Raw genomic sequence first — 12,122 nt, 5'->3', positions numbered from 1 at the left:
TTGACCAGTAGTGTACATGTCTACGTATTACATTAAAAGATGAAGCCTTTACAGTGGCAACAAGATTAAAGGTGCGTGCGCACACCTACGTTTTACATTAAGAGATTTAGCCTTTCAATGGCAATGGGAATGAAAGAGACTCTGGTGCGCTGTGTCTTTGTTTTGAGCATCTTATAACGTTGGCCCAAAGCAAGAAACTCAAACTGATTATGAAGAGAGTGATCGAGAATATTAGCAATCAATAGCTTACAGTAGACGTCCTGAAGCTGGGCTTCCTTCACCCCAATAACTTTGTTCTCCACCTTGACCAGCTTTGCCTGACTGCTTTTATTTGCCACAGTAAGGCCACCAAATCAAGCCACTATACAATACTTAAGAACACTTTCAATAGAACACTGACAAAACAAAGTCATTAGGACATTGCACACTCTGAAAGAATTCATCTTTCTCAGAAAGAATAAGCGCTGCTGGACCTTTTTACATACAGCATATTGGGCTCAAAACAGCCAATTGTCAATGACAGCGCCCAAGTATTTGCACTCAGAAACAATATCAATGTCCATTTTCTGGATAGTAGTGTAAGTAATAATACTGGACTGTGTCCTTCTAAAATCAATGACATTACATTACATTACAGGCATTTAGCAGACGCTCTTATCCAGAGCGACGTACAACAAGTGCATATTTATCTCCAGATAAAACTCTTTACACCAAGACAAAAAATCATCTACCATCAGTCCATGCTCAAACTCACTGTCACTGTTAGTTACGAAATCCACTATCCAACCAATGAAATTAAGGTTTATATTAAAATTAGAGAGCAGTTTCTCAGCGAGTACATATGGCTGGACAGTGTTAAATGCAGAAGAAAAGTCAATAAATAAGAGCCTTGCATGAGATGTGGGGGCCTCCAGGTGTTGAAATAGAAAATGTAAGAAAGTGAGGGTGGCATCCTCGACACCTCTACAAGTCCTATAAGTAACTCAGGCTTAATCAGTTTCTGTATGTCAACTTAGCTGTGCAGCACACTGCACTCAAGAGTAATCTGAGACATGTGGAATACATGGTTGCAAAGAATTGAATTAAACTTAAAACCCCAGACTCCCCACCAGATTGGTCCCCCCCATTGTATGACTCACTATTTTGCCCTTGGATTACATCATCCTTCAGCAGTGATTGCATAGACAGAGGGGGCAATCACATAATCACTTAGCAGTGATTGAAAAGATTGATATTACTCAGCAGTGTCAAAGGACAGAGATGTCTCACTGGCTTTGAGGAGGATCTCTGTGGCCTGCTGCTGGACTCTGTCCCGGGATGCTTCCAGTTCACAGTCAGTCTCCTGCAGCCGAATTGCAGTAATCTCTCTATCCTGCACTGCCTCATCCAGCTGCCTGTGCAGGTCCTGAAATAGAAAGCCATTAGGGTCAAAACCAACATCATTAATTTAAACTCCTTATCGCTATCCACTGTAGCCCTCTAGTGATGGGACGTCCCAATATTTTATAGCAGCGCTACTCAACTCCGGGTTCTTTTGGCAGGTCTCTAGTATTTGCTCCAACCATGCACTACGCCACCTGATTTCACTAATTATCATACCACCTTGGTTCAGGAAGCAGTGGCGGCTGCTGAGCTGAAAATAGACAAGGCAGAAAACTTCCCTTCCATTGCAGCCCGCAGGACCTGGAGTTGAGTAGCGATGATATTTCACTGTATTGTGCCAAAGTAAATACAGTGAACATCTAATGGGCAATGCGAACAATGGGCCTCATTTCAAATGCAAGCCTAACGAATCTGATCGCAAATTGTTTGTAAATGCAGTTACACAAATGTGGGATTTATCAAAGTTTTCGTATTTCACTTTGTTTGTAGGATCAAAACAGTTTTCACGAGTGTTCTAAACAGTTCGTATTGTGTGCGCAAATGAAAAAAAAAAAACCTGGTTGTAAAGCTTGTTTTGTGTGCTGGTGCTTTTATTATTTCATTCATACAAATTTTATTTTGATTTTCAAAAGTAGCTAAATTATTTGAGTGAACTATTATAATGAATATGATTCAACATTAAAACAGGTGATACTTCATTTGTGTAATCCTGATTAATCCAAATAATGCTCAGCTGCAGATGAGCATTATTTGAGTATAAAATTACATAAAACACGTAAACTAAGCATATAAATAGCGTGCAGAAGTCATAGCTTAGGCCTTCATTACTATGGCTGACCTCACATTATTAGGTGGTCTGGCGCATGGCGCACTTCAGAGAGAGAGTATCTTCAAAGACTAGGCCAGTTTGTTTGCAGAGGATGATGAATGGCTGATGAGTCTGTGCAAGGACAGGGAAAAAATATTGCTGTCACACTCTGGTGGATTCCACACAGCGTCATCTGTCCTATAATTTGGCCAATGCATTCATCCAGGGTAGACAACTCGGCCAAACTCTGACCTCCACCTGTGGCTGATGTGCTAGGATTTTCTTCTTTGCCTCCAGTTTCAGGTCAAACCATTTTTGTTGCACCTGTTGCATAGTACACAGAACTCCAGGCACAGACTTCACAACAACAGCTATATCTTGCCAGGCTTTAGTCCTCCCCAGCCCTGACACTCCACTGCTTACACTACTGAATAAAATATATTTTTTGGGTTGTACTTCTATTTACAGCACTTTTTCTTTTGTCTCTTCTCAGCCATCTCTTTATATAGTATGCAAAGGAATTCCAAACTCTCTAAGATTATGCTAATCACAAGTTGTGAATGTGCTTTTCATTTACAGTTGTTTAGTATTCATCAACTTACACATGCAGATACAAAAAAAAGCTGGTTCTACACGTTTGATAAATCCAGTGGAATTTGTTAGCTTGTTTCTGATTACGCACAGACTCACAGTCTTACAAAAACATTGGTAAATGAGGCCCACTGTATGCACATACTACTCCAAAGAATAAATATGTGGAGAAATGCAACCTTGGAATGCCACCTTTCAATTATCTGAATGTCTCTGGCATTATGTGAATTGCCACATAGAATTAAACTGTGTTTGCATTCATAACGTGGAACTAATTGAATCATGTCTCATCGATCAACCATGGTTTATAAGCATGAATGTGAGCAGCTCTTTACCCGGATGATGCTCTCAGCAGTGTTCAGTGAGGTCTGCTGTCTGTTGGATTTCTCCCAGTTCTCCCGGGCCTCCTCCTGCACCCTTTGCAGTTCTGCCCGCATTTTTCCCAGTGCCCGCTGGAGTCCCGCCTCTTGCACCTGGAACTCCTTCCGGAGCTCTGCCTCTGTCTTCTTCCAGGCCAGCAGGCTTTCGGCAGTCAACCGCTGAGTGCGCTTGGCAGCCTCCAGCTCATGCTCGTAGAAGGCCCGGGCCTCACACAGCCGGGCCTCATACTCCTCTGCCAGCCGCTGCCGGTCTTGCCGGAGGCCCTCCATCAGTTCCACCAAGGACTCTGCCTCAGCCCGGTGGAGTAGGCTGGGCTCCTCAGGCTCCTCGGCATGGGCATGGAGAAGCTCCTCTAAGGTACAGCACTTGTCACACTCCAGACGGGACCGGGTCTGCTTGAAGACATGGAGGCTTTCCTCAAAGTCCCGGCACATCTCCTCGGCCTCGCCAGAGGCAGCGATGATATGCTGGGTGTGCTGCACCTCAGTGCATAACTGGGAGCCCTCCACGTGCTGCCGGTAGGCCTCAAACTCAGCCAGCGCCTGCCGCTTGGCCCGCTCGTGGAGCTCAGCAGACTCCTCCAGCGACTGGAGCCTTCGCCTCAGGTCAGTCTCCTCATCGATGCGAATCTGGTATTCCAGGATCTTCTCCTGGGTTTCTGACAGGATCTGCTGCACCTCCTCATCATGTGCCTCCTTGAGGGCCTGGAGGTCCGCTTCCTGCTCGTCGTTCTTGGTATTGAGTGCATAGATCACCTGGGTTGGTAAAAGTTAAGGGGGGTTATGGAAGGAACTGTTGGAAAACCATAAACACAGGGTGGATGGTTTCACAATGGCAGTGTCACACTAATTTTCAAAGAGTCTACTTTCCAACTCAATTCCATTCAGAAATTCATAGTTCCCATTCAAAACCAATTGATTAAATATTCTTCTAATTCAATTGTTTCATGAACAATTTCCCACCTGAATGGGACAATTTAAAATGCAGCTGTCCCATTTATTTAAATTTGTATTAAAATTCACCCAAACCCTGCACATTGATGCTGGTTCAGCAGTGACCCCCTTCCTCTTAGTGTAAACTGCAGCGAAGAAAGACACTATGCAATAACACTCACTATTTTGGGACATGTTGAATCTAGTCCTGAGTCTCTATGTTAAGAAACCAGTCTGTCTTTAAGAAATTAACTACTTTTAACAAAAACGTTACCAACCTATAGTGCAGAAATAGGCTAGTTGTTGTTTGGTCTTAGCTCTTTTATTCAGTTTAAGTAATTTGTAGAGGAAGTCGTTTCCTCAGCTGTATCAGGAGTTGCTAATTGAAAGGTACATCCAAACCTGTATGATTGTAATTGACCCTTTGTCATGAGGAATTTTTAAAAAAGACTGATGTGGCTGAAACACGTTGGCGTTAGACTGGTTTTTTTTTTTAATTCCTCATGCCAATTGAATAAAGGCTTTTTAAAACTCATTCCTTCCTCCAACGAGAGTGCCTTGAACTGCACTGAAGTAAGTACAGTTTTATACTTTTTGCACTGAGGCACCCTTCTTTGCTCCCTTTGAGTTATCTCTGCCCTTGGGTTCAGTGAGCACCTTGTTGGTTGTTCCTGATCTCTGGAGCTTGTAGATATTTCTATATTTGAGCACCCAGTGATTATTCTGTTTTTCTCCTTAGTTACTGTTGGTAATTCCATCAACTTTCGCTCTAGAAAGCAAGTTTCCTTAGAAATAAACGTGATCAAATTGAACACAGACTACTCCCTTGTAAGTGACTCTCTGGTACGTTACAGTGCACTGCATTTATACAGTGCCTTCAGAAAGTATTCAGACCCCTTCACTTTTTCAACATTTTGTTACGTTACAGCCTTATTCTAAAATTGATTAAATTCACTTTCATCATCAATCTACACACAATACCCCATAATGACAAAGCCAAAACAGGTTTTTAGACATTTTTGCAAATTTATTAAAAATATAAAACTGAAACATTACATTTACATGAGCCTTTGCAAAAACTGAGCTCAGGTGCCTGTTTCCATTGATCATACTAGAGATGTTTGCAACTACAACTTGATTGGAGTCCACCTGTGGTAAATTCAATTGATTGAACATGATTTGGAAAGGAAGACACCTGTCTATATAAGGTCCCACAGTTGACCGTGCATGTCAGAGCAAAAACCAAGCCATGAAGTGGAAGGAATTGTCCATAGACCTGCGAGACAGGATTGTGTCGAGGTACAGATCTGGGGAAGGGTACAAAAAAAAATTCTGCAGCATTGAAGGTCTTGAAGAACACAGTGGCCTCCATCATTCTTAATTAGAAGAAGTTTGGAACCACCAGGACTCTTCCTAGAGTTGGCCGCATGGCCAAACTGGGCAATCAGGGGAGAAGGGCCTTGATCAGGGAGGTGACCAAGAACCCGAAGGCCACTCTGACAGAGCTCCAGAGTTCCTCTGTGGAGATGGGAGGATCTTCCAGAAGGACAACCATCTCTGCAGCACTCCACCAATCAGGCCTTTATGGTAGAGTGGCCAGATGGAAGCCACCCCTCAGTAAAAGTTACATAACAGTCCGCTCGGAGTTTGCCAAAAGGCACCTAAAGGACTCTCAGACCATGAGAAACAAGATTCTCTCGTCTGATGAAACCAAGACTGAACTATATGGCCACAATCACCTAACCACTAATCACCTGGCCAATACCAATCCTACAGTGCATGGTGGTGGCAGCATCATGCTGTGGAGATGTTTTTCAGCAGCAGGAACTGGGAGACTAGTCAGGATCAAGGGAAAGATGAATGGAGCAAAGTACAAACAGATCCTTGATGAAAACCTGCACCAGAGCGCTCAGGACCACAGACCGGGGCAAAGGTTCACCTTCCAAAGGCAACGACCCTAAGCACACAGCCAAGACAACACAGGAGTGGCTTTGGTACAAGCCTGTGAATGTCCTTGAGTGGCTCAGGCATAGCCCAGACTTGAAACCGATCAAACATCTTGGGAGAGACCTGAAAATAGATGTGCAGCAACGCTACCCATCCAACCTGACAGAGCTTGAGAGGATCTGCAGAGAATGGGAGAAATACCCCAAATACAGGTGTGCCAAGCTTGTAGCGTCATGCTTAAGAAGACTTGAGGCTGTAATCGTTGCCAAAGGTGCCTCAACAAAGCACTGAGTAAAGGGTATGAATACTTATGTAAATGTGATATTTCAGTTTTTTATTTCAAGTTTGCAAAAATTTCTAAACCTGTTTTCTCTTTCATTATGGTGTATTGTGTATAGATTCATGAGAATAAAAATGAATATAATCCATTTTATAATAGGGCTGTAACGTAGCAAAATGTGGAAAAAATGAAGGGGTCTGAAAACTTTTCTGAAGGCACCGTATGTCATGTCACGGTAATCTTGAAAAAAAAACTGCTGCAGAAAACTGCAGGTGAAAATAGCTACAGACTGAGAAGAAAGGAATTTAGAAACTAACAATATTCATAAAACAACAAACAGCCAAAGCTACCATGTAAAAATAGATTATTAAGCTAAACATGTTAATTCATGTGAATTTAATTACTTTTTTCCCCATAGTACTGTACAGTACTCAAGCAGTCCTTGTCATTAGAGTACTCAAGTCATCGAGTACTCATGCCCAAAGTGTCAGAACCTGCCCCCCTCCCCTCCCCACCTTAGATAATATAGCTTCATGTTCTATTATCAGTGAGTTTGTTAGGCTGCGATCACAGTGGATGCACTTTAAAAGCTGCCTTTTCTGTAATTATGTTCAATGCATGGAGCTAATAATCATCCTATTTTGATGCGCTCTTTTCTCTGTCGTCCAAATTCATGAAAATAGAGGCAGGCATTGATTCTGCCATTAGCTTCCACTGTAAATGAAGAAGATGAAAGAGAAGTTAGTCATTAGTTTCAGCCCACTCAAAGTTCTATGATTTCACAAATCATGACTACCATGACAAAAATAAGCGGTCCAAAGTACGGCAACAAATTTGTGCCATGATGAACATGGATAGCAAGTTATTTTTGAGCTAATGCCATTAAATATGTGACTGAAAGGAGCAGAGTGCAGTTGCCTCGCAACAGCAAAAAAAGATACTTCATGGGCCTTTTTCAGACTGGTAGTGCATCTCCTGTGTTCAAGCCTACAAAGTGTGTCCACTGTAATTTGTAGTTATTACACATTGTGCAATACTGAATTCGGATTGAAAAAATATGAAAAACAATTAAACAAACATTTGTGCTAAATAATGGCACTTTCATTTGCTATCGCGAGTTAAAACTAGAGCCCGACCGATGCCAGATTTTTGGGTCCGATGCTGATCCCGATTTTGGAGAGTCCTAGCCCACCGATTACCGATGTTTTGACCGATATTTTGTCAAAAAGCGCAACATTTTGAAAAACTTATATTTTATTTAAGTTTCTATATTAAAGAACATTTAACTTATAAGCAAACAAATAAAAATAAACACAAAGAACTTTTTAGATAAAAAAGTAAAAGATGATATTAAATATATATATTAACACCATCATTAAGTGTGTGAAATCAAAATAACTCCACACCTTGCTTTTACTCCTTTCTTTTCCAGCCATCTATAAAAAATTAATTTAAAAAAATCAGTTTTCCAGTTTCAAACATGTATTTTTATGAATATTATTATTATTGTTGTTGTTGTTATTAATTTGTTATTATTTCTTAGTATCTATTCTCAGTACATTAATTATATTTTCTTATTTTATTCCTACTACATGATCTCAAAGAGTAAGACTATCTAGCGAGTTTCCCTGTTCATAAGAATTCGGTGGCGAAAATAACTAGAATGCGCTCTGACACGTGACTAGATGACACACTCGCTCGCAATAACGCATTAGCTATTGACACAGCCCCATTATTTCTTATTATATATTCTCAGTAAGTTAAATGGATTATATTTTCTTATTTTATTTCTACTACATGATCTCAAAGAGTAAGACATTATCTAGCGGAGCTAAATAGTGAATCAAGTGTAACGTTAGATTAAATTAAATTGACTGGAAGAAATACGTGAAAAAAACTACAATGCGCTTTCGTGCAGGTTACCCGCGCTAACTGTTGGCTGATTCACTTCTCCAACAGAAATCCTTCTTTCATGTTATCACGACAAAGCTAGACAACATGGCTTAAAATGATCCACGTTAGAAGTGTTTTATCTGCGTTTTTACTGTCTGGTTAGCTTGCTACGATGACGCGTGACTAGATGACACACTCGCTTGCAATAACGCGTTGGCTATTGACACAGCATCATAAAGTAGCTAATATCATTATCTCAGATACAAAAACAAATGTGTGATGCATTCAATCACCATTTTTTTTTTTGGCTGGTTATTTATTTGAGAATACAGCGATGTCCTCTGGAAATGTAGATCCTACGCTGCTTATGTACTCACTGCCACTTCATAAATGATTGCTAGCCAGCTAGCTTGCTAAAGTGAACCAAATATGTTAGCTAGCTCGCTCGCTTGATAATGAGGATTGATAAACATAGTGGTCGTATAAACGCATTTAATTAAAAACTTTCACTAAATATACATACCTTTATTGCGGCAATCGAATCTGTGCAGACAAGTCTTGCAGTGGAGAATATTGGATGAGGCACGAGTGACAAACGTCTTATTACAGAAGTAGCGCGTCAGCTGCTGCAGTTCACACTTGTATTAGAGCTCCCTCTACTGGATAATTCTAGTAAATAGCAATTACAACGTTCGAACAGACAAGTACAGATAAATAATCATTGTTTCTTTGTTTATTATACTTTTAAAAAAAAGTATATCGGGACACATCGGCTGCATAACTGCCGATCCTGATGTCATCAAAAAAGTCAAATAATGGCCGATATATCGGTCACACTGATATATCGGTCGGGCTCTAGTTAAAACCAGCTTCTGTCTGTGTGTGCAATGAAGACACTTCACCAACCCTGCTAGGCAGGAACTGTGAGTGGATTGGCTAGCAGCATTAGCCCTGCTAGCTACCTAGCTAGCAAGCAGTGTTCTTAATCAGAAGAACCCCTTGACGTTAGACTGATGTAGCACTGTCATGATGAAACTTAACTTGCGTTTTGTGTTTTTGCAACTTCCTTTCACTCTTAAAAAGTATTTGCACTCATTCAATATTTTTTCTGTATGCATTATTTGACCTATTTGCAGCCTATGTTGAGAACGGATGTGTGTAGAGTGACTTGTAGTCTAATAGCTATACAATAGCCTAATAAGGCCTACTAGCTATAATTTTAGCATTCAAATGTATATTTACAGTGCTGCTGCTTTTGTCTGAATGTCTGAGCAACCAATGATCGTGAGTGATCCCACCCTGCTTGTGTCGATTGACAGGAGGTCTTACCATTTTGAAAAGTTTAATACAAAATGAAAAAGGGAGTTTGGAAATAAAAACACTATTCGAAAAGAAGTCATACAAAAAAGTGTTATGATGAAACTAGAAATACCGCCTCGAGGTTGTATGCCTCCGCCAACCAGTAGCCAGTGCTCTGTTTGACCGTTTGGATATAAAATGTCATCACTTCATCATTTTATCCTATTAGACATTTGTGTGAAACTTTGTTTGTGCCAAATAAGAAGAAATTCCCTCAAGGCGTTCCTGAGATATCGTGTTCACGAGAATCGGGATGGACAGAAGGACGGACAACCCGAAAACATAATGCTTCCGGCCACGGTTGTGCCGTCGCAGAGGCATAATGAAAAAGCAATTTATAAATACAACATGTTATGAAATAAAATATAATCATGTTATTGTGAAAAAGAATATCATGAGTCGGCAGTTATTTAATTATTTCGGAAGAAAATGTATTATTTATTTATTTAATTCCATATGTATTTATTTCATGATTTATTTAATTTGAGCACATTTAGTCCTCCATATAAATATAGCTGCAAGCAGCAATGCACAGGGTCCAATCAGACAATAAACACCAGGGGAGGACAAAACTATTCCTGCAAGGCTTCCAATAAATATTTATTTACTGAAAGAATAACTTGCAATTATTCACAGATGTCAACTCACACACCATGCCACTTTGTTGAGGTCCTTTCACATGGTCTCAATGCATGTCTCAGAAACATACAGGAGAGATGTTTCTTTTTGTATTGCAGTATCCACACATTCTCATAATTGTAAGATAGTTTTCCATACATAACATTAATCTATCATTGGCAGGAACCCACATCTATTTTTCAGTGATATCTCATCTTTGGCTCACACCCAGCTGGGGGTATAGTTGCTGGTCTAGTTAATAACAGCACATCATTTTAGTCCTAACGTTAATGCAGTGTGACAAGAAGAATAAAAATATCTGCTTATGAAAACACAATAAATGCAATTTATCAATATCTGAATATAACTATAATACTCTAAAAGCAGATTAATTTTATATACATACAACTCATAAATTCTTCATAAGGTTTGTTGTATGCATGCCATTGAATAGAAAGGAGCCTGAATATTTTGGATACTGCAGAAAGGACTGTTGTCTACTCTGCACTTGACATATCTGAATATACACCCTCCAGCCAATGCCAAAGGGTATTCTCAGTAGCCAATTCTCAGTAGTGAATGAAAAAATCAACTAAATATGAAATTTAGTTGTCAAGGGACAAGACCAAACTTGACACTTATTAGTACTAACTTCCTTTTTGCCCTGGTGAACAAGTAGGCCTAACTCGTAAACAATAGAAGCATTGATCAATAAAGCTTGCATACGTCCATTCTCACCAGAATTTTGTTGCAGGGAAAATACTGATCACAGACATATAAATAATCATACTCTGCCCCAATAACTATTGCTCTTGGAAAAAGAGACTACTTTCACAAAGAAAATATGGTCCCAACTGGATCCGTTGAAGTTGATTGCTGTTGAAGTTGATTTAACTTTAATTTTGCTGCATAGCCTTTTTTTATTTCAAATTCATAGCTTGTCGTGACTATGTTCTTTAACATATCACCACGAAATTTAGAGACATGGAGGGCCACACACTTGCAGTACGAAATATATGGATTGCATGCAATGGTTGTTATTTCATACCTTATATGTAGGCCTATTAGGTCCAAACAGCCGACTGGCGCATAGTGTCCATATTATTACATGCAGAAAAACAAATCAGTAAAAACGTAACATTCAAAGAACACAGCAGCGGCATTTCCCTATGCTACAAGATCTCGGAGGGTATACAATTTAAACATTTTACAAATCTAGGACGTCAATTACACGTCAATTAGAATAAGGGCCTTTGCTGTCAACAAAGCTATGTAATGTAATTCAGTAGAATATATAGGCCTACGTGTTTATAAATATTTTTCTTAGAAAAAGGTTTTACACAATTAACCTTAAACGCAGTGTGTCTGCCTAGCACTTAGCCTGGCCTATTACACTGAAATATTATAGAAAATTGAAATTTAAAAAATCACAGTATTCCCTTCTCGTGACGCGCAAATAGAAATACGGCCAATCAGTTACCCCATCAATACTACATGTCCAGATTCTCCTCCTTCTGCAAAAATGTATTCAATAGTGAATTCGATTAAAGTCATGTTCCAGCCAGCAATCTAACTGGGTCACACCCGTAAAAACATAACCACAGTAGTGTGCACGAGGTTTGCTTTCCCTGACATTTGTGCGCAAGCAATTCCTATCCTTTGTCAGCAAGCATTTCACATTAAACAACAGAGACGCGAACAGTACCTTTGTAAGCTGTGCTATTTTCTTGCTCATTTTCAGGTGCATATCTTTGGTATATTCCGTGGTTAGGCTCGACTGCTGGTAAGACATTTTCGATGATATTATTTCAGGATTATATTTCCCTGGCCCAGAGGATGAATTGCCAGTACCATAATAGTCTTGCTGCCAACTCGTTCCTGACGCCATCTTCAAGGTCCTTGGCTTGCAAGTGCTCCAGAATTGAACGGT

The 12,122-nt window shown here is 40.0% G+C and overlaps 1 protein-coding gene across 5 annotated transcripts in view; it reads right to left on the bottom strand.

The window, feature by feature from the left end:
* Positions 1-12,080, bottom strand: part of LOC135255016 (protein FAM184A-like) — a 135,399-nt gene extending 123,319 nt beyond the window's left edge. For all 5 annotated transcript variants that reach the window (XM_064335695.1, XM_064335716.1, XM_064335710.1 and 2 more), the window contains exons 1-3: positions 11,898-12,080; positions 3,118-3,918; positions 1,270-1,405 (exon numbers count right to left, since the gene is read on the bottom strand). In XM_064335695.1, the coding sequence (XP_064191765.1) occupies positions 1,270-1,405; positions 3,118-3,918; positions 11,898-12,080 (1,120 nt within the window). The remainder of the gene's footprint in view (positions 1-1,269; positions 1,406-3,117; positions 3,919-11,897) is intronic.
* Positions 12,081-12,122: the final 42 nt, after the last annotated feature.

Source organism: Anguilla rostrata, chromosome 1 (genome assembly GCF_018555375.3).
Source record: "Anguilla rostrata isolate EN2019 chromosome 1, ASM1855537v3, whole genome shotgun sequence".
Lineage (NCBI taxonomy): Eukaryota > Metazoa > Chordata > Actinopteri > Anguilliformes > Anguillidae > Anguilla > Anguilla rostrata.
This window is presented reverse-complemented; position numbering and strand designations above follow the sequence as displayed.